The following is a 23,591-nucleotide window of genomic DNA, read 5'->3' as shown; positions in this document are numbered from 1 at the left end:
GAAGTCTGCTTTCTAAGTCTCTCCAAGTCCCAGAGCCAAGCCTGCTGATTGTTAGAATTCCAGACTTTAAGTCATGCTGGTTCTAAGAAGCCATGAAGTTGCCCCTCTTGCTTTCACAGCCAAATGGTATGGGGGTTTGCGTTCCCTGTGCAGGCTCCCGGGTGTGATAAGTCTGTTTCTTACCCTTCATCACACTCCAGGCTCCCTCCTATATGTGATTGGCCACAGTCTACTTAACATTTTCACCCTTCCTACCTTCTTCCCTGTGGCCTCTTCTCTACCTTTAGTTGTGGAGTTTGTTCTGGTGGTCTTTGGGCTGTTTTCTGGGTTCTTTGGGCTTGTGAGGGTTATCTAGTTGTATCCACGAGATGAGAAGAGCTTAGCATCCTCCTACTCTGCCTTCTCCCCAGCCAACACTGCAGCCTTTTTAAATATCAACTTTTGTCACTTATTCTAAACCATTTAAGAATCCAAAAGTTGGATTATTAGAATTTATATCTGTACATCTTATTAAAGGGTTTTTTTTTTTAAGAGGATTTTTGGGGCCTGTGAATTTCCAGTACTTTTTACATGAGGTGGTTTGGTTTTTCATGTCAACTTGCTGATGTTCATTACACTTCAGTTATTGGAGATCCAAGTTAAGGTTCAAATCAGATTCTGAAGTCAGGGGAATATTGGCACTAATGGCTGTCTTTGGCTACAGCACTGCTTAGTTGGGTCATAAAAAAGTCAAAGAGTTTATTGGCAAGTGTTGACAACTAAAAGTACTGGCAGTAAAATATTCCAGTGAAGAAAAAGTACTACATCTTGTCTTCCAGCAATCTTTGACATGTCAGCCAAAATCGTTACTACGACTTCTGCCCAGGATTTCACAACTGTTGCCATCTTGGAGCCTTATGTCTCCACTACCGGGAGTTGGTAGGCTGATCACAGAAGCAGCTTCACTTTTTTTAAGGGCCACTAGCTTTCCCCACGGTGGTTTGACCCTAGATAGAGCAGGGAAACTTACAAGGTGGGGGTTGAGGGGTGGTACTGTCAAACTTATATTTGACTTTCGAAGGTGTGTTAGCTAAGCAATCTGCAATTTTGGCAAATGAATCCCAGGCATGGTTGATTGAGTTTCCACAGAAGCACCGACCTTGGGTTTGAGTCCAGGTTCCATCACTTAGACCGAGGGAGGTAAAGTTATTTGTGAGTGGCCTCAGGTCCCATCTTTTTGTGTGCATGCTGAGGATAATGAGAGAACCTAAAGAGTGATTGAATAGTAAAGTAGGTTTGTATAAAATTCTGTTATCTCCATTGCACTGATGAGAAAACAGACTCAGGTTAATTAACTTGTTGAAAGTTGCGTGGTTACCAAGCAACATGGCTGGGACTTACTATTATACTGTGCTTAGCACATAATAAGAACTAACTTAAAAAATGTCAGAAATGGAGACATATGGTTATATCTTAAAAAGATACCATTAAGCTTGATTTGGCATTTAGTTTCATCCTATAGGCCTCTCACATTTATGATTGTAGTTAAAATAACAAACTGAAATTTTAATGATTGCAAAAAAATGTGAAGGCTGAGCTAAAATTATTAAATGCTTAAAGATAATTCAGTATTGCCATTGTAAAGTAAGTGAGAGTGACCTAATTCCCCCCCTCCATAATTAATTCTCTTTCTGTGCATACTGCTGTGTCAGTTTATTTCCTTCAGACCTGACAGATACAGAGGACCATCCACTCAGCACTCACTCTCACCTTTCTTGTTAATCTGCCCTAATTCCTACATGTCTTATCCAGATTATGACATTTGTCAGAAATCAAAATGCAGATCTGAAAAGAGAGTGTATACACCCATCATTGCTTAGAGATATCATAGGATAAACTAATTTGTCAGATAATATAGTCCATTGTCTGACTGCCAACGTCTCCTATATGGTATTTATTCAGTTAGTCACATAATAAATCGAGGAAGTATGCATTAATTTAGGACTAAGCTGCTACTAAGCTTGCCTGAAAATTAACACTTAGATAATCGAAGGAACACACATCATTGTATAAACTGTTTTAAATCCTTTTTGGTAGAAGGCAGAGTGTTCATGGATTAAATAAAGTACACAAAGCTGTTAGCAGGATACCTGAATCACAGTATATAGTGAATGAATGTTAGTGATGGTCATTATTGTTAAAGTAAGAAAAGCACTTGGCATACAAGTGCTTGATAACCACTCTTAACCACGATATGTATGAAGCCGCTTAAAATGTGAGTGATGATAATTACTAGTAGTTGATATGCTAAATCTTAAACTGAAAGGGATTTAATACATGGATCATATAATTTAATCCCAGTTCTACCATCTAATTCTGGGTAAGCTTTATAATTAAGGCAAAACTCTTGAAAGTCATGAATTTTATTCTTTAATTGACTTTTGAGCCTTAATAGGAAAACTACTTTATCAGAGGTTCCAATAAATGGCTATAGTTTTTTGAGGATGGAAATTTATTTATTTGCATCCTTATACTTTCTGAAGTTTTACTATAAAATCAAAAAAGAAAATCTCTTGGTAAAGAATGGATTTTGGAGTTATATGGAATAAGTAAAAAGACAATTTTGCTTGCATTCCAGAAAAAGGCACTTATTAAACAACTGTATTCAGAAATTATTTCCCAAGGGAAAAAGTAGAGGCTTTGTTTGAAAAATTCAAAATGATATTGGAAGAGAATTCATATCAAGAATTAATATGTAGGGGCGCCTGGGTGGCACAACGGTTAAGCGTCTGCCTTCGGCTCGGGGCGTGATCCCAGCGTTATGGGATTGAGCCCCGCGTCAGGCTCCTCCGCTATGAGCCTGCTTCTTCCTCTCCCACTCCCCCTGCTTGTGTTCCCTCTCTCACTGGCTGTCTCTATCTCTGTCGAATAAATAAATAAAATCTTAAAAAAAAAAAAAAGAATTAATATGTAAAAGGTGCTCCACAGAATGACCTTTGAATCCTGTTCTTTCCTTAGGTTCTATACTTCCAAATGAGGGTTTTTATTTAAGAGTTAACTTTCTTTTAGTCTGTATTGCCAAGTCAACATAAAAAAAAAAAATTGAACATTAAATAAGATCTTTGGCCATGTGACCTGGTTTGACTGTTCCATCCCTCCTGTCTTATTAAAACAGTTACTCCAAGGTCAGGTATCCTTGGATTGATTTTGAAAGGTAAAACATTTTTTCACTCAACAAACTTTGAGCATCTCCCATTGGCCAAGCATTACGCTGAAGGAGCTGGGTACTGTACTTGACCTCAAGATACTGATAGACAAGGGGAGGGGTTGGCAAACTTTCCCTTACAGAGCCAAGTAGTAAATATTCTAGGCTTGTAGGTGATACAGACTCCATTGTGACTACTTTGCCATTGTATCATGAAAGCAGCCGCAGACCATCCTTCAACTGGTAACATGACTGCCTTCCATTGAAACTTGACATACAACAATAGGTGGTGAGCCAGTGGGCTGTGGTTTGCTGACTGTAGAGTGAGGCACATAAATAAACTGGCTAGCACGACATGGGAATCACTACGATGGAGGTAGACACAAGGTAATTCAGGAGCCCGGGTGAGAGGCCCCTAGACCCTGTGTCTTTGTAGATGTGTCTGGGCAGAGTGTACAGTGAGTGGGGAGAAAGACAAGGGGCAGACGAGAGAGATGATCAACCTAGGCTTTTCAGAGGAGAGTATGACTGAATTTCATCGTGAAAATAGGGAACAACTCACTATGAGACCATGCTGAAGTCTATCGTGTGTCAGGCCTGGGGACTTATGAATTCCGTCACCTAAATATAAGCTAATGATTCCAAACTATGTAGCATAGAAATTTAGTTGCTCTCAAAAAATTAATAGATAATCTTGAATTAAGGGGTTATCTCTTTTCCCTCTCCAGTTAACTTTTTAATTTACAAAAAAAAATAAAGACTGGTATGTAAAGAAGATTTTTAAATTTCTGTAGTTCAGGATTTCCTTATTTGGCTATGGAATCTTTTTGTCGTGGAATGTCTATTAACATACTTTAGAAGCAATGTTTTGAATAGTGTGGCTTTGGAAACAGCCATAAACCGAGGGTGAAGAGTCCTACCTTCCGTCTGTCTATGGGCAAGCAGCTAGGTTCCAGAAGCACTTTAAGTAGGTGGCTGTTGAGTGTTTCAGTTCCTGGGTAATAGGTATCCAGCCCCTGGGAGATGGAAATTGGAGCAAGTAACCAGGATTTTGAGGTTTTAGGCAGAACCACTAGCAAACTCACTTGGTGAACCGGGACCATTACGAAATTCTGGAGTGATGATTCTAAATCGTGGGCAGTACCACCCCTAGAGGTTGTTTGCCTGCCGCGTGACATTTCACAGGTGGGAACCAGAGATGCTGAACGCTCTACACCACACAGGACTGCACTGCACGAGGAAGATGCCTTCTATCCACGAGCCAGGGGCACCTTGTGGAGAAACACTGCTGTAGGGAGCGTGTAGCCTCTGAGGGCACAGAATCACACCTCCCTAGGTTCAAAAGATCGGGTAGAAACTCTGGGCAGAACCTTTTAGGCTGATTATCATTAGTACAACATTAAACGTTTAAGAGGTGAAATGCTGTTTTTTCATTTTAATAATCAGGCGTAACTTGTCGAATTCCATAAAAGCCCATCAGATTATGTTTTTGCGTAGTCACAGGCTGTTGTAAGATGCACAGAGCAAGGATAAGGCACACTGTGATCTTCCAAGTAAACCCTGGGGTTAGATGCTATTAAGCATTTCTGAGATAATTTAATAAAGTATGTCATTAGCGCCTCACCTCCTCTCGATCGTTGCAGTAGAAGCACCAGAGTGACCTTGGTTCTGATTTTGAAAGCAGCCCTTTGGTGGATTTTTTCAAAAGCTCTTGTAAAAGATTTTAAAGAAGACTCTGTATGTCAATAAATAATTTTCCTTTCTGAAGATCTTTCAAACAGACTAGGGTTGCCATGAAGAAGGCACCTGTTTTGAAATATAAGAAGCAGCCCATCCTCTGGGCTGATGCAGCCCCTACCAGGCATGCAGAGAGGGGGTGGGCTGAATTGGAGTTCCCGCTTTTCCCCAGGCAGGTGCCTTTGGACAGTGTGCGAACTGCACAGCCCTGGTTCAAAACCACTATCATGCTTGGCTTCATTGCATATATTCCTTCCATTTGCATGCTTTTGTGTACCTACTATGTGATGCATTCTATGTTAAGTGTAGTATTACACAAGCTCAGTGATAGGTCCCTTTAACTGAGTGCTTCCTACTTATTAATACTCACAGCCGTTCCATGAACTAGGTAACTTTCATTTTCATTTTCTGATCAAGGAAGCTAAAGCCTTAAAATATAACATAACAAAATAACACAGCACAACAAAGTAACATAGCACAACAAAATAGCATAGCACAGTAAAATAACATAGCACAATAAAAAAGCAACACAGTAACCAAATGATAAGACATACGTGGGAAAGAATGGCTGCGCTTCAGAAAATAAACTGGACTAGGCTTTTGATTCTTAGTGGTTATTTTGAATTCTCACATACCAACTGAAAATAATTGGTAGAGCTGTCAACCTTGCTGTGCATCAAAATCATCTGGGGAGGTGTTCAAACATACATTGAACAACATGGAAGAACCTTGAAGATATTGTGTTAAGTGAATTAAGCCTTTCACAAAAAGACAAACACTGTAAAGTTTCATTTGTATGAGGCCCTTAGGGGAGCCAAATTCCTAGAGACAAAGTTGAATGGTGGCTGCCAGGGGCTGGGGAGACAGGAGAATCAGGAATTCTTGTTTAATTGGTATAGTTTCAGTTTGAGAGGATGAAAAACTTCTACAGATGGATGGTGGTGATGTTTGCACAACAACGTGAATATATTTAATGCCATTGAACTGTGCACCTAAAAATCATTACAGGGATAAAATTATGTTATAGATACATATTTTATTACCATTTTGAGAAATACATTGCTTTCTTGGAACCCACTCCATGACTTGTGGAATCTGAGTTCCTGATGACTTTCACATTTGGAAACCACCATTCTAGGACATTTCGACCAAGGATTTGGTCGAACAGGTTGGTACGTGCTTTGGAAAAGACAGTGAATTTTCGGAATTGAATAACATTAAAATTAAACTTGGAAGTTTGTAGTTGGGTATATCATAGTTCTAGAAGATGCCTCCTAAGACCGTACTTTCAGTATTTTTTGGGGCTGATAAGTAACTTGATCATGGATGTCTGTCTAGTGACAAATAGATTTGCCTCTCACAGTATTTCATGGCATGTGAGATTACTCAGGCCAGAATGATTATTTCTGCATGAAAGATGAAAACAGACTCACGGAGCTCAAGAGATTGGCGTCTCTTACACATGCCGCCTGGTGTGGGGGTGGAAGGAAAGATACCTAACTGATCGGAATAGAACCCTTGTCTAAATGAAAATTGCAGGGATAACAGTTCCGTGGATTTTCTTTTTTTAATCATTGAATTGTATTTCCTGCCATCAATTACATTAAGCATTTGAATGGAGACATGTCAGATGACTAAAGAGATGTGGGAGAATGTACTGGAAGGGTTGACGTGACAGAAGGCGTGCAGGCGGTGTTGGGCTGAGGCACTCACTGAGGACAGACAAGTGGGTAACTAGGGAAGAGGACACACTACTTGGAGCTGCCTATCCCTGAGCCCTTTACTTTGGAAGAGCCCCCCCACACACCTGCTTTCTCCAGGGTGTGGTCCCCGCTAGACCACATGCCAGGATCCGGACCCTGGAAATCCATTGCCTTGAGCTCACTTCCAAGGTCTGCCTAGATCTCTCCTCAGCTCCTTTCTTCCCACCCTGCCATTTGCCCACCTCTGTGTCCAAGCATTGACTGAACAGGCAGCTCTGTGTGTGTGTGTGTGTGTGTCTCTGTGTGTCTGTGTCTGTGTGTCTGTGGTGGACGGTGGCTGTGGTGGGTGGTGCTTGGTTGCACAAGAAATCAGGGCTCTGCAAATACTAGTGATGGATTTATGTATTCAAATATAAATTGCTGAAATATTTTTCCCTGTTACTACACTCTTTCCTCTTTTCCAGACAGATCGGCAGCCTCTTTTTTTTTTAATTGACTATATTTGGCATATAAAATTATAAATTTAAGGTGTACGACATGTTAATTTGATACATTTATATATTGTAATCTGTTTGCCATTGTAATGATAATTAGCACCTCCATCACATTATTGTTTTAGTGGTTGGAATAATTAAGTTCTAGACTCTTAGAAAATTTGCGTTCCTGTATTTACTACACGGTGCGTTATATACATCTTTACAGCTTGCCTACTATTATTACTTATTTTTATTTACTGTTGTCAATTTGTACCCTTAAACATCTGTCTTATCCCCCCAACCCTTTCACACGGTAACCACCATCATACTCTGTTTCTTCACCAGTTTGGCTTTTTTAGATTCTATAAACAGGTGATGTCTTACACCACTTGACATTCTCTGTTTGACTTTCCTCACTTGGATAATGTGCTCAGGGTCCATCCATGCTATTGAACATGGCAGGATGTCCTCCTTTCTCGTGGCTGAATAATACTCTATGTATATCACATGTATATGTGTGTGATTATATTACATAATCCGTTACATTTAGATATATATCTATTTACCTACATCTCACATCTTCTTTATCCATTCCGCCATTGATGGGTACCTTAGGTTGTTTCTGTATCTTGGCTTATGTGATTAATGCTGCAGTAAACATGTGAATTTCTTGCTCTGAGAATTTTTAGTCAATACTAAAATCTTCTGGAAAATAAGATGCTATTTATTTTTCAAAGCCTAAATTCATAAAGGAAATTACAGAGTGTCTGGAGTCAAATGGAGAAAGAGAAGAACCTTGGAAATAATTCTCCAGGAAAGAATTTCTCTGCATGCACTCACCTGGAAAGGCTGACTAGAAGACCAGGGTTCCCAGTTTGACCAAAGGTCCCCTTCCTCAACTGTGGGTACAAAAGCAGAGAGCCATTGGACATCAAGGGTCCTTTGTGACCTTGATAGCAGAGAGATGAGAGGCTTTACTTTCCACCCTGTGGGTATGACCTGACTCCTGGGATTGGTATGACCTTGAGGAAGGGCTATACAATGAATGTCATCAGATAGCTACTTGAGGAGGAAGGGTTCCTACCCCAGATCAAATATAATTAGGTGGAAGAGAGTGAAGAAATGGGTATTTCTAGCACTCTTGAGTCTACACTGAGATTTATATCTGACCTATTAGAAGGTTTCCTTTGATTATTGAATGTCGTAAACAATGCTAACCTTTAGAATAAAAATATGCATATAATTGTGCTGGCTGCTAATGGTTATTGGATGCTTACTATGTGCCAGGAACCTTCATAACGCTTTACATCTGTTGTTTTGCTTATGCTCACCACAGCCCTATGCAGTGGGTAGTAACGTCCACCCCACCTTTTTCTACGGGAAGGAGGCTGAGACCTAGAAAAGTCAAACTGCTTGCCGGAGGCATAGCTAGTAATTAGTAGCAGAGCCTGACTCAGCTTGATTCTTTTCCATCCGGAGGCCCATATGCTTACTCACTACCCAGTGGTCCAGGGAAAGGAGTTTACGCTGTATCACACAGATGATAAAATTATACCTCAATGATGTCTCCATAATGGTTGGCTTTAAAGTATTTTTACACACAGGAAAAAATGGTAATTCTTAGAATCTGGTGAGATAAGAGCTAGCCTTTGGAGGTTGGAGCCACCAGGTGATAAGAGCTAATTGCTGCTGATAGTAAATCTGGCAGTGATGAGTAATACACGGAGGGGCCGCAAGAGACTCCAGGAAGGAAGATCGGTTGTAAGACCACTGCATAGCAGACTGAAGCAGGATCGATGCCAAATGATCTAATCAGGGGAGCAAAGTATGTCCAGGGCAAAAAAAAAAAAAAAAAAGTGTTGATGAGCTCATTAAGGGGAAAGCTCAGATATCTGTAAGATTAAGGAGGACCCTTATTTAATCCCTCATCAGTAGAAATTGGTTTCTTCGGTAAGTCAGAGATTTCTGCTTTTATTCAATTAGCATGAGCTGTAGGAACCCACTGGCACAGAAATAAACAGTACCTGTCAATATTCTTGGCATTAAACTTGGTACTGAGGTGATTTCTTATGGCAGAATACAAAGGCTTCCTTTCTCCAAATGCTACTCAGAGCTAAGTCCTACAACCGCATGCTGTGCTCTAGGTAGAGGACATTGAGGAACTATCTCCACACTTATGTTGGTCGGAGATATCTTGCTTTATAAATATGGGACCGCATTTAAAACTCTGTATTTAAAAAAGAAAACCTGATAAAATCAAGCCCTTTGGTTACTAAGTAGGTTTTTTAAAAAGTTGTTTGTTGAGTATGAAAAAAATACCCAAACTGTTTGGATAGATCCCTTACCACAAAGTCCTCCTGGCCTCCCTTCCTCTGATCCCACGTCCGGTCCACCAGGAAAGCACGTTGCCTCCACTTTCACCATATAATGGAGCTCAAGTGCTTCTCTACGCCTCCACTGCTTCTGCCCTTTGCAAACGCCCACCATCTTTCAGGTGGGAGATGGCGGTTCCTGGCTGGTCTACGGTCTCTACTATGGCTTCCCTGCCGATGACTCTCCAGAGCCGGAAGAGGGTCCCTTTAATTTGGAAGTAAGATCTTGCCACACCTGCTCAGAACCCTGCAGTGTCTGCACATTTCACTCAGATGGAAGCCAAGTCCTTTCTGGGTGGGAGGCACATGAGCCTTTGTGATCCACCTTTTCCCTCTTCCCTCTTGAGGCTCCTGCTTTGCCGTTCCCCCTGAGCCACTGAACTCTGCTGCTCCTGGAATCCACTAAGGGCTGCAGACCCCTTGCTCTCCCGGTTTCTCTGCCTAGGTCCCCTCTCTTATATCTACAGTTAACTGTCCCTCCCACCTCTCACATGTCTGGGACAGTTCACATTATCAATGAAGACATACTAGTACTGTTCAGTCTTTCAGTTTAAACCTCCTCCCATTGTAATCCCTGCTCCCTTGTGGGACTTTTTCTGATGGAAAATGCTGGAGCCCTTACCTAATGTGCTCTTTGATATATGTGTGTGCGTGTGTTGTGTACACATATCATATGTATGATGTATATGTATATATATTATGTTCACTGTTTACTTTCTATTTCTCTGATCAGTACACAGGAACCTTTGCTTTTGCTGATGAATCCCAAATACCAACAACAATTTATGACCCATAACAGGCACTCAGGTTTTAGTGAGTAATAAGTAATTGAATTAAACCAGCATTTTAACAACAGTAAGAATTATTTTCTTTGAAATGGACCCACTAGGATACATTTTATTTAGCTGGAACCATAATTGTGTGTTTTATAATACTCTGTACGATACAAATATAGTCCTAAAACAGAAAATCTCGAGAACACAAGAAGAGGAAAGGAAAAAAACTAAAAAGATTGTTACTCCATCTAACATAACTTTGTGAATTCTCCAAAGATTCTTTAACTTGTAATTATGAGGGAATTTAGTAATAACAACTATCTTATGGTATCCATAATTTTTATCAGATGTTTCTAGTAATAGTATCCTGTAAGTATTCCATGTCTACATGGTTTTCATCAATTAATCACTTTTAGTTACTGTAAGTCAGTGGTTCCCCAACTTATGTGGGTTGTATCTATCAATATTTATTGTGTTAGGAGTTGAAAATGAGAATATTTAAAAATTTTTTTACTAATTCATTTAAACACACCAAAAATAAACATTATATATTAACCTAAAGAGCTGATTTTTAATAAAGATGACTATGTCTTCCAAAAACAAACAAACAAAACTTGGTGAAAATAGAAGTTTGAGTTTACGTTTTTGCCAATCTGTCAGTATCTGGCTTAGTAGAAGAGATTCTCATATTTGCTTCTGTATTCAACCTGTTCAATTTCTCTTGTTGTGGTTGAAGTATATAAAAAGATCATTCCCAGAGAGAGATGTAGTAGGAAAAGGGAGAAGGAGGCTAGTGGTCTTTTCAGATAATTTTAGGCATTCTTATTTGATACTACAGTACAACCCAACAAGTTGTAGTTTATTAAAGGTTAATTGCAATGTGGAATGTGAAACAGTAGCTACAGTAAGATCCAACGATCCATGTTGTACTTTGAATAGCTCTTTCCCCATGCATGATTTTGTAACATCATGCATCAATCATCTGGAAAATACTGGTTCACTGAGTTATGCAGAATTTCCAATAAGAAACTCACATTTGTCAATATCCACATATCTCGATGATCTCATCAGAAAAGTCTTCAAGTATCAGAAAGCTGCTAAGCCCAAAGTGGCAGATAAAAGTTGTCGGAAGTTTTAATTTTCATTTGAGAGTTCACATTTTATCATTAGCAACAAATACTGCTTGTTTTATTGTTGTTTTTGGAGTCACAGGCTCACTTTGTTCTTTTTTGAAAAATTGTCTACCAGATCCTCAAGTCTGAATAACCACAGTTGGTTGGTCATTGCCAAGTAAAAATGATGTTCCATATAAAAAGTGGAACTCTTCAGCTTGCAGCTTGAGCAATTACGCAAGTGGTTTTTCCCTGAGACAGCCATCATCATGCTTCAGTAGTCCCAGAAGGGCTGTAAGTGGACTTGCCACTTTGTCACAGTCTTCCAAAGACGCATATTCAAGTGTTGAAACGTAATACAATGAATAACTTTTACTGTTGCATCAAAAATGTTAGAAAGTGACCCTGGCATTTTATTTAACTTTTTTTTTAATTTTTTTTTATTATATTATGTTAGTCACCATACAGCACATCCCTGGTTTTTTGATGTAAAGTTCGATGATTCATTAGTTGCATATAACAATTGTAAGTGGTGGTGAAGAATATAATGGCAACTTGTGCAGTTTGGTGTTCCTGCCTTCAGTTGTGCCGAGGGGCCACCGTGGCTCCTGGCTCCTGCACCATCGGTGCAAATATCAGCATCTCTGTGCCAGGATAACCATCAACATGAACACTTAGTTATTCCACACGGAACAGCCAGTACTGTGGGTGTCTGTGGCCAAGCATTCATATAAAAGATTATCTTTGATAATTAGTTAGTTCTGATATCAGATAAACACAAGCAAAACAGCAAGTCTAGCCATGTCTGTAGATGCATCCATTTGTAAGGTCAAAGTACATTTCTGTAAAGAAGATCTAACTCATTTTTGTACCTGCAGCTTAGTCTTTAATGCAACAAGACACTGTATCATTGGAAGGAGACAGCAGGATGCTTTCTTGTACTGACGTCATCCAGCAGGCATGAAGCAAAGTCAAGTCTGCAAGGCTTCAGGGGCCTCTGAGCTGTGCTGGGGTTCTTTCCAGTCTAGGCTCGATCGTGACTTATCCTGTAAATGCTCCCCTTCCTAAATTGAAAAGCCATACCAAAACATTTTTGTTTTTAAAAAACTTCATGATGCCTGCATTTAAAAGCTCAATTTCCTTTTCCTTGAATTGTCAATGTTTGGGCTCAAAATGACATCATATCTGGCATTGTAAGGTTATTTTTAAAATATTCTGTTGTGTAAGACAATAAGGTAAACTATAATGCTGAGGAAAAGTAGATTTTTGTCATATTTTTCCATTTATGATTTCTTTGGACAACATTTATTCCATCCACGAGTGAGAATATTCTCTGATGTGCCCTTTTTTGTGTTCTTCAGTGTCTTTAGGCTTAGCAATCGGCTGCTGTAGCTTGAGGAGTCTTTGGGTGTCCCCTTTCAAAGTCAATGATCCCTCCCTAAATATGAACAAGAAGATAATAAACTTTCTTTTATTAAGTTCTTAACACTAATAATTAAAAAATTCTAGAACTCTAACAGCATTAGATTAAATTTTAAAAGTTTGCAATGTTTTCGGAAAAAAAAACCAGAACAACTGCTATCGCAACACAAGATACCCAAATGCATTTTCTTCTATTTTTTTTCACTTTGACACAAGGAACGTATATCAAGTCTGAGTAACCATAGTTATTCAGGAGTTCAAAACAATGATATGTTGGATGATAATAAGGTTACATATGTGAAAACTGTCTAGTAAGAGCACAGAAGTACTGAAATTATACTGAATTAATTTCTGCAAACAGCACACATATCCTAAACCTACACACTACCTTAAAAAAATCTAGGAAACACAAGAAGAAGCAAGCATCTATCTATCTGTCCGTTTATATGTATGTATAAAATCCAAGTATATGTGTCAAAGCAATGATATCATCATCACCATCTGTCATAGAGTCTCTGGGGGATTCTATGGTACAGATGTGAAAAAAAGGTGAAAAGGGCAAATTGCAACTTAGGCTATTTGCTTTGACTTTGAGGAACCCCGTGAAAAGGTCTAGGCCTGGCCTCTCAGATCACCTTTCAAGAACTGCTGTGTACGATCATGTTATTCTGTCTGTATTCCAGTTTCATCGACACATGGCTGCAATACAGTTCTTTGTACTTGGATTTTCTCTCCTGTGTGTTAGTTGTCACTTTCTAACAGTAGACTAGTAGAAATCAAATCGTTAAGACAGAATGAGGGACATCCAATAAGACAGCGGTCCCAGTGTCTTCAAAAGTTAATGCCATGGGGGAAAGGTGGAAGGATCTTAGAGAATAACAGACTAGAGGAACATAACAGCCAAAGGCAATGTGTAGAATCTTACTGGATCCTGGTTTGAGAAGAAAAAACAAAGCAGGAAAGACATTTTTGAACAATAAGTAATATTTGAATGTGAAACAGATACTAGATGATATATAGAATTGAAGTTGATTTTCTTAAAGGTATAATGTATTATAGTCATTTAGGAACACATTCTTATTTTTAGAATATGTATGCTGAAGATTAGAGGTGAGGTGATATCTGCAACTTTCAAATATTTCATCAAAATACCTGTTGTTATCAGTCGCAAATCTAGATAGTGGGGATATAGGTGATTCTTGAACTATTCTTTCAGCCTTTCAATTTGTTCAACTTTTTTCATAGTAAAAAGGTGGTTTATAAATCACATATTCTTAATATTATTCATATCCGAGTCATTACCTAAAAGAATATGGAACTGTTTTGAGAATTGCATGAGGCATTTGCTAATAATTTCACTGTAAACCATGCAGCTCCGTGGGTAAGTGATGAGCTCCACATCCTTTCTTCACCTACGTGGAGTGCTGTGACCTCAGGCAAACTCTCAAGGTCGCACTCGTCAAGTCTGTGAAATGGGTGACAGGGACTGTGGGTATTTCAGAAGGTGGTTGTAAAACTAACCTTTATGTTCTCTCTAAAATCCTTAGCCCAGTGCCTGGCCAATAGCACCCATATCTCATCTTCTATTATTGTCATTGCAAATTCCAAGTCCCTTACTTCATTCAGTTAGAAAAGCCAGTGGTGGGGCGCCTGGATGGTGCAGTCCGTTAAGCATCTGACTCTTGGTTTCGGCTCAGGTCATGATCTCCAGGTTGTGAGATTGAGCCCCATGTCAGGCTCCACGCTCAGTGGGGAGTCAGATTGAGATTTCCCTCCTCCTCTGTCCCTTCTGCCCCCTCCCTCCCTCTCTCTCTCTAAAACAAATAAATCTTAAAAAAAAAAAAAAAAAAAAAAGCCAGTGGCTAAGCTCTACACATATTAGATCATCTCTATTACATTACATTCAAATACATTCTGTAACTTCAGGCCTACTTAAAGTCCTTAGGGAGCAAAAGGTTTTAATAGATATGTAAGAATTACTTGTAATTAGTATGCAAATTATTAAAATTATTTTCTACATAAATTAAAAAAATCTCCTCTACCACTGAAACGTGTTCTGGAAGATTGTCCTTATAATTATTTTGCCTTAAGTTTTCTAAATCATAAACAACTTCATCTTGAATTATGTGCCCAAATTAGTGGAGTCTAAATTAATGTCTTTCGATGTATTTTTGGGGAAATTTAACCAACATATTTCATGGGTAGAATTCCAAATTATGAGTATTCCCAATTGTTCTCGGTGTTCAAGCTACTGGTGAACCAACAATTTTTAGCAAATTAATTATATGAGAGACCTTATGTAGTGTTTGCGGTAATAAGTACCTTAAGATTTTAAAGATGGCTGTGAAAGTGTTTTCAGAGCAATTTATTAAGGTGAAGCTATTTATTTTTTAATTGCTTTCCATTTTGTTCAATCCAGAAGTTCTCCAATTATTTTTTACAGTGTTTTTTCTTAAAACTCACCCTTAATTTTTGTTAGTAACAAATGCTGCTGAAGGCTATGAGACATTTAAGTTGGAGAAGATCATGGTAAGTATACAGTGGAATATTATTCAGGCATGAGAAAGAAGGAAATCCTGCAGTTTGCATCTGCACACAGATGGAACTAGAAGGCATTATGCTAAATCAAACAAGCCAGACCGAGAAAGACAAATACATTGTATCATGTGTATGTGGAACCTAAGTAGAAGTCCAGCTCATGGAAACATCCAGTAGAAAAGTGGTTGCTGGGGGCGGGGAGGGTGAAGGACACAGGGAAAGGCTAGTAAAAGAATACAAACTTTCAGCTATGGTTGAGGATGAATAAAGTCTGTATCTCATGTGTAATATGGTAACGGTGATTCATAGCACTGTGAAATATGCTGAAGGAGGAAAATTGAGAATGTTTTCAACCAAAAAATAAATAAATAGATAAATATGTGAGGTGCTAGCTGTGTTAACTAACTAGATGGGAGAAGCCCTTTACAATGCATATCACATCATCATGATGTATGCTTTGAATATCTTCTAATTTTATTTGTCAATTATACCTGAAAGCTGGGGGGAGAAAAGCAAAATTGTAAAAGATAATTTAAAGTGCCCTCCTAAAACGTAATGTTTCTGTTTCTGTTTAGTGTATTATGTAGTCAAGCAAATATTAATTTTTTTTTCTCATGGATAAGAACTCTCAGGAACATGGAAGTATTTCTGGTACGGCTTGGCATAGACATAGCCCACGTTGAAATAAACGGTGGAGCCTAGAAATAATAGGCCTGCCTGAGGAAGGGGACCGATTACAATGAACGGAGAAAAACTCAGTTGTGGTTTGTGTTTTCCACAAATACCCACTGGGATGGGAGCATTCTAATTATTCTTAGATCTTAGGAGACAGTGGTACAGCTCATTAAAAGAACAAGGAAGGGCTAGATTTTTCAACCTGCTTCACTTGTGGCAACAGCTTCCTCTGTCTTCCTCTCTTTGGGTGATAAGTTCCATCCAGCTGCAGAAATAGACTGCCTTCTGGAAATTAAAACCCACGCGGCTAAGACCACGGCAGTAAATCTGGTGGAACAGATGGTCCTGGGTGAATTCTTCGTCCTCTGCGTGAAACCCCCGGGTTTTATCAATAGGCTTTACACTACGTAATAGGAATCAGAGTGACTAATTAACAGTAAAACTTCCATGCTTATATCCAAACAGTATGCTATGGCTTCTTTCATTGTATCGTTCTAATCAAGCTGGAATTATTCGCTAAGTCAAATATCGCATATGCAAATGTATATGCTCTCATTTAGCGTCCTCTCTCTATTCAAACCCTGAGATAGGATTAAATGGGAATTTAGTTCTCTATTCTAGTTAGATTTTCCCGTGGAGCTTCGAAAATGACATGTTGATGAGTATTTTTATTTCTTTTAAGTTCATTCCTATTTCACATACAAAAGAACTTATGGGTTTGTGCATTTAGCATTACTCAGTATTTTCATTTGCTGGTCAGTGGGAGAAAATAAGAGGAAGGGAGGAAAACTAATAATTTTCCTCGTCTACTGAGTCTGGCTCTTTTCTCCACCCTGTCTGATCTGATCCTTCTAATTGTCACAGAAAGCATTCATACGTCTACGCATCCATAACTTTACTCAGCGTCCTCTGTCAAGTTATTTGTAAATGATGGAAAACACAAGGGTCGAACAAGACCGATAAATGGTTCTTATTTTTGTGGAGTTTAAATTCTAGCAGGAAGAGCACCCAGGAACAAGTAGCTGATTAAGTGTCTAATGGCTGGTACAGCAAGATAAAGGAGCTGGTGGCGGGAGAACCTGACCTAGCTGAAGGGGGCTGGGGAGAGAGGAAGCTTCCAAGGTTGCTGGTTGAATGTTTGAAGGTCTGAGTGTATCCTTGATCGAGCTGTGTCCTAAAGAATGAGCAGGAGTTGGCCTGTAGAAGGATGTGTGCATGTGTGCATGAGTGTGTGTGTGTGTGTCCCAGAGAGGCAAATGGAACAGGAGGGAATCTGGTGACACAGACTGATAAGGGAGAAAGTGGTTTTCTCCCCATTATAGCTGAGCCATCTGCAGTCCCACAGGTAATTATAAGTGGGATTTGAACTCGGTTCTGTCCAGCCTCCAGGTTCTGGTACAACATGCCTTTTCCCTGTTGGCCATCAAATCATGCTGAAGTTCCTGCTTTGATCTTTGCCTGCAGGTTCTTTGTCCTGAACCGCATTTGCGCCTTGCTGCCTTGTTTGTGAAAGACAGTTGCTTCAGCACCATCTGTTTTGTTTTTCAGCGTCCCAACATTCCAGAGCCTTCCTGAAGAGATCCTCAGTAAGCTTGCCGATGTCCTTGAAGAGGTAATTGTTTTTTTGTCCTTGAACTTTTGGAGCTGGGACATAACCCAGGACAGCAGTGTGATGACGAGTCATATACTGCAGAAACCTTGTAAATAGTCTTAAGCTCCAGGATGAGCTCTCTACTTGGCTTCAAATTAAAAGCAGCTCAGCACATCTGTCATTTATCCACAGTTAGAAATGTGCAAATCAACTGAGCTCCAGAGGGAGGGAAACCTCCTTGTGGCAAATAGAATGTGACTTTGACTTCCAAGAATGGGGATTGGTGTATTTCTCTTATTGCAGTTGGTGTAAACCAGGATTGTGTGAGTTACGGAGAACTCTGAAACTTCAGATGAGCCGATTTACGTCAGGGCTTAGCAGCTGGGTGCTGTTGTAGTAGCGTATGAGTGTATTTGACACACACGAGTTGTGTGCCTGCACGTGGAAAGGTCGCACTTACTTCCTATTCTCTGAACCTGGGGGCCCAGGCAGTGGCATAGCAGGAGACAGGAATTAGCAGATTCTTGAGTGAGCTTGAAAGGGATAGGGTCTCTGGTACCTACAGAGACAGGGAAGGAGGGGTATCGGGGTGCACATGCAGGTTGGTGGGCTGATGGGGGGTGGTAGGAGCTGGGGGAAACCTGTGCTGATATCCTGTTTCTTTAGTGATCCAGAAAGCAAGACCAGCAGCTGGGAATGAGGACGGGACAGACGGAGGTTCGAGGGCAGAGGAGAAGGCAGGAGAAAAATGAAGGTGTATTCGAAGTAGAATAACGGGATGGCCGGGTGTCCTCCGCCCCACTGGTTGGTAGCCAGCCCAAGTCTAAATTAAACAGGCAAGGAAGAGTGCATTCAAAACTTGTGATAGGGGACAGAGATCAAGCTCGACTCTCCTGGGACAAAAGGTGGCAGGACTTTTAAGTACGGGGCTGAACTAGCGGAGAAGAACATGGTAGGGATCTTCCCGGGGCAGGTGAGGCGGTGTGATGCGGTCATTTGAATGTGCTCATCCATCGTCCCTTCCTGAAGTCGGGCTCCCACCCTCCCATAGACGCGCAGATGAGTGTTTGGCCAGGAAACCAGGAGTGGCGGAGGGAGAGAATGGAGAGATGCGGAGCAGGTGCCAGAAGGATGGTGGAGGCTGACCCTGGGAGTTAATTGGGGCGAGGAGAGGGAGGCAGTTGGGGAGGAGTGGGGCCAAAGACAGATGGTGCATCAGAGGGTTTGAGTCTCCGGAGGCTGAAGAATTGTCAGAGTAGTGCATTAACAGGAGTGAGCCAGAAACCTACTGAAAATGTTTTCCTCTCCGGCTCCTGACTCTCCTGGTCATTCAGTGATCCCTAGAAGACAAGAGGTGCCTCCATACACATTCTTAGTCCCACGCCCATGGAAGGGAGCTTCCCTACAATTTGTTGGCCTCCCTCGTCTCCTATGTGAACACACAGTAAAGCAGAAGTCACATTTGATTCCTAGGTTCAAGTGTAAAGAATTTACGAGAAAAAATTCTGGCTCCGTTTCTCTCTGAACTCCCCAACCTGCAACCTCTTGGGGGTGTAAAACTGCTTTTCCCAGTTCTTTCAGGTTTTGCTTTCCTTGCTGAATACACTGAAGACCTCTCTGAGGAACTTTTTCTTTTTAAACAAAGCAAACTAAAAGTATACACTTACTAGACCCAATCAGCCCTTCAAAAAAAAAAAAATCCTTCAATCATGTTCTTTTTCACAGCTGTGGAAGCATTTGTATATTCTGGAAAACAATAGCCATGGCTCTATAATAATTCTGACCAGAGAAATACGTTCGCATGGTATGTCAGAGTTTCTAAACAAAAGATGCCTTAATTTACGTTTGGATGGTGTGAACCTTGGGGCAGCCCACACCATCGCTGCCTGGGAAGGGAAATGCGTGATTAAGTGCCCACATATTTGTTTTGAGGGCACAGAAATGAAGTTAACAGACAAAATGCGAAGTAGACCTATAAATAGACTACCCAATGCATGAAAAGTCTTCAACTCAAGTCGAATCAACAAGCACAGTGAGAAATTAGATTAAATTATGTATCAGATGGAGTGAAGCAAATTTAGAAGAACAAAAGCAATGCCAGTGTCACATAACATTAAAGGGAAATGTGCTTGCATGGTAAGTGAGCTGTCGTTCTTGCCGCAAATATCCACGAGATGAAAGAAGCCCAGATGATCTTGAAAGGAAAGCTGCATTGTTACAGTGTTCAACAAAGAAGTTGCAGCCTTGTTTGTTTTTGTTGGATAAATATTTATGGAGCACGTGCCACGTGGCAGGAATTGTTCCAAGATTGGGGGATTCAGGTCTGCTCTCCCTTAGAGGAAGTTCCAGCAGAGGGTACAGATGAGCAGTAAGGAAGGAAAAGAGCCTTGAGGGATGAGGCCACTCTGGACCAGGTTACCAAGGGAGGACCTCTCTGAGGAGGTGATGTTCACGCTGAGACCTAAGTGCAGATATGAGATGCCATGCGTGTGGGGCACAGGGGAGGCCAGGCACAGGTCATAGAGCCGAGGGAAATTCCCTGTCCTTAAGGAACAGAAGGAATGTTAAAGACTTGGGACAGGGGAGGCAGGGACGGACAGAGCTATCACATGTCACAGGTAGAGGAATGAGAACAGTGTCACGGATGAGGTGGCCCAGGAGGTCCTTGAGGATACCCGTGGGCTGCTTGAGGTGTCCTCTTCTGCAGGTGAAAGAGAAGCCCCTGTGTGAGTCATTTCTGCTGCCACCCCCCAGCCCCTCTCACCCCCTGTGATTTCTAGTGGACGTACCCACTTGTGTGCTCCTCCCTGTAAGGTTCTAAGTCAGGAACTAATACCCAAGTGTAGCAACTTAGTGCCCCTTTCTTCTTTCCTTTTATATCATATAGTAGAAAAATTTCCTCCACGTATTGAATCTCTCTTGTCTTTTCTTTTTTTTTTTTTTTTTTTAGGGACCTACAAATGTTCCTTCTAGGCCCTTTGAGAAATTGTGTTTAGGCATAAGTTCTTGGCAAAAGGCCTGTTTGGACGATACACAATAATCCCAACATTTTCGCAGGTTGTGTTTTGCAAGACAGGTTGGAATAATTTACATGGCTTTCTAATTGTTCACATTCATTACCACCTTAGTATGATCTTGTCATCCGCTACCTGACTCAAAGTAAGTCTTGATACTTAATACCAGGTTACTTTGGGTGCTCCAGATTTGATTTGCCAGAGAAGCCATTTTATTGTTTGTAAAATAAATTAGAAGAGGAAGTTTAGGTGCGTGTGGGAAATACCAAGCTCTGACTTTATAAGCTGATTTCATTGACTTCTATCCCATTTTTATAGCAAAAATATATATTTGAATGAATTAGTCAAGTGTTAGAATCTGCTCTGCGAATCTAGGAAATACCTGTGGGTAAATGAAGAGAACTGTGAAATTATAAGATGGGATGTGATCTCTTCTTTTTTACTATAACAACATCACACACTTTCCTTCTTCCTTTATTTACACATGATTCGTTTTCTTGATGAATTACATTTTTCAAACAGATGGGACCATTCCTAGCTAATCTCCAGCTGAGAAATAGTGCCCTTCAATGCTTACCTATCCAAGCACAATGGAGTATAGTCCCAATGTCTAATGTTCATTCAAATATCAGGATTGTGATAATGCCTTTAAAGAAATTGACAAATAAAAACATTTCCTTATAGAGAAGGTGATCAATGATTAACTTGATACCATTTCACAAAGGATGCTCAAAATCACTTAGGGTAGGAGTTATGTTTCCACCAATGAGGTTGAAAAAGTTTAGATAACTCAAGGAAAACTGTACTTCATGGAAAATGCCAGATTGAAGAGCAAATCAAGCCAACAATTTCACTTTTCACCACTTGGCATAGCATATTTTCCCTTTATGCGAATAGAAGTGGGGCATGGGTGCTATATTTAAATCTCTTGATTTTTAAATGGAAAATAAAGCATATCAAAACCATTTCTTTGCTTTTATTGAAATCTGTTTCATGTCCAATTCGCTCATTAAAAAATTGGATTTGGTTGTCTTAGAATTAAAAATCCTCTTTGCTTCATTAGCCTTTCAAAGCTCTTTATCTTGGAGTCAGCAACTTCGTATGGTTGGATCTTGGGCACATTTGAGCCTAAATAATGGGTTGTTCTGGTTTGTTTCCCTAAATGGTGTATGTATTTGTGTTTTATTTTTAATTTTTTTCAGTTGAGTACTTAAACTATCATGGCCCTGACAAGGTCTTAGACAAATAATATTCTTTGGGCTTCTTGAAAAGACAAGAAAGTAAAAATAGAAAAAAAAAAGTCAAGGATGAAACATTTTCAGTCCACCATTATTTGATAAAATGGTAGGAAGCAAATATCAGATTATACAGTCTAGGGAACATCGCTGGAAAGGAGGTTAATGTAACAGAGCCCCCCCCCCCCCTTCTTGCTGCAAGGTCCAGCAGGTGTGATGAGGTATCTCATTGTTCCTTGGTGGTACCCTGTCATGGCGACATCTTCCCAGATCCCTGTGCATCTCTCCAGTTGAGTAATGCAGGGAAAGTCCCTCATTTGGTTGAGTTATTGGAGCACTCCGTGAAGCTCTCTCTTCACCACCATAAGCAGTCCTAGAGTCTTCAGAAAAGAAACTGATGGAGCAGACAGGAACATTATTAGTTCTTTTCAAATCTGTTGTTAGAATTAAAATTTTCTTCCCTTCCTTTAGGCCTGGCTCTTGCTATTCAAAGCCAAGCTGGAGGGAATTCAAAGACCTGTTCTTTCTCAATTGCTTTGGCATAAAGGACTCTGAATTTGGAGATTGAATTGTTTAGTTCTCTCTGGTTTCTTCTGGGCCTTCCCTTCTGTGAGGCAAATAGCTATTTTTGAAGGGGGATGACATGGATGGTGTGTGTGTGTGTGTGTGTGTGTGTGTGTGTGTGTGTGTGTTGGCAGGATGTACAGGTTAGAAAGTAAAGACAAAACTGTTTAATATGAATTATTCACATCTTAGTCTATTATAGAAGGAAATATGGAATGAGAAAACATATTCACAAATCACATGCAATAAAAGACTTGTATTATTCAGGGTTCTCCAGAGAAGCAGAACCAACAGGATGTGTATATATGTTTTTTTTTAAGATTTTATTTGTCAGAGACAGAGAGAGCACAATCAGGGGGAGAGGGAGAGGCAGGCTGACTACTGAGCAGGGAGCCCGATGCAGGACTTGATTCCAGGACCCTGGGATCATGACCTGAGCCAAAGGCAGATTCTTAACCAACTGAGCCACCCAAGCATCCCAGGATGTATGTATGTCTATAGAGAGATTTGTTCTAAGGGATTTGCTCATGTGACTGTGGAGTCTTGCACGTTCAGACTCTAACAGGATGGGCTGGCAGGCCAGAGACTGGAGAAGCTGGTATTGCAGTTCAAATCCAAAGACCATCTGCTGGCAAAATTCCTTCTTGGCAGGGGAGGTCAGGCTGTGTTCAATGAAGATCTTCAATTGAGTAGATGAGGCCCACCCAATTATAAAGGGAAATCTACTTCACTCAAAATCCACGGATTTAAATATTATTCACACACACACAAAAAAAAAAACCACCCTCGCTGACAAATACAGAATAATGTTTGACCAAATACCTGGACGCTGTGGCTAAGCTAAGTTGACACACAAAATTAACCATCAAAGGACTTATATCTATAATATATAAAGAACAGTTACAACTCAATAATAAACACATAAGTAGTTCAATTTTAAAAGCAGCACATGAGGGGTGCCTGGATGGCACAGTCAGTTAAGTGGTTGGCTCTTGCTTTTGGCTCAGGTCATGATGTCAGGGTTGTGAGATAGTGCCCTGAATGGGCTCTCTGCTCAGCAGGGGGTCTGCTTGGGATTCTCTCTCTCCTGTTCCCTCTGCCCCTCGCTCTGCTCCTGTGCATGTGTACATGTGCTCTCTCTCAAAATAAACAAATCTTTAAAAGCAGCGCATGACGTAAATGAATAGACATT

General features: G+C 40.3%; 1 protein-coding gene across 6 annotated transcripts in view; it reads left to right on the top strand.

Moving 5' to 3' along the window:
- The window catches only part of PRKG1 (protein kinase cGMP-dependent 1), a 1,188,324-nt gene that overhangs the window by 835,480 nt on the left and 329,253 nt on the right, over nucleotides 1-23,591 (top strand). For 3 of the 6 annotated variants that reach the window (XR_005833284.1, XR_005833285.1, XR_005833283.1), the window contains 2 exons: nucleotides 17,544-17,607; nucleotides 18,253-18,437. Coding sequence is in view for 3 of the 6 variants with exons in the window: in XM_040624668.1 (XP_040480602.1) it covers nucleotides 17,544-17,607 (64 nt within the window). In the remaining 3 variants the exon portion in view is untranslated. Of the gene's footprint in view, nucleotides 1-17,543; nucleotides 17,608-18,252; nucleotides 18,438-23,591 lie in introns of those variants that run through there. The other 3 variants (XM_040624668.1, XM_040624667.1, XM_040624666.1) reach the window with 1 other exon arrangement.

This window comes from Ursus maritimus, unplaced genomic scaffold, assembly GCF_017311325.1.
Source record: "Ursus maritimus isolate PB19 unplaced genomic scaffold, ASM1731132v1 scaffold_7, whole genome shotgun sequence".
Taxonomy (NCBI): domain Eukaryota; kingdom Metazoa; phylum Chordata; class Mammalia; order Carnivora; family Ursidae; genus Ursus; species Ursus maritimus.
This window is presented reverse-complemented; position numbering and strand designations above follow the sequence as displayed.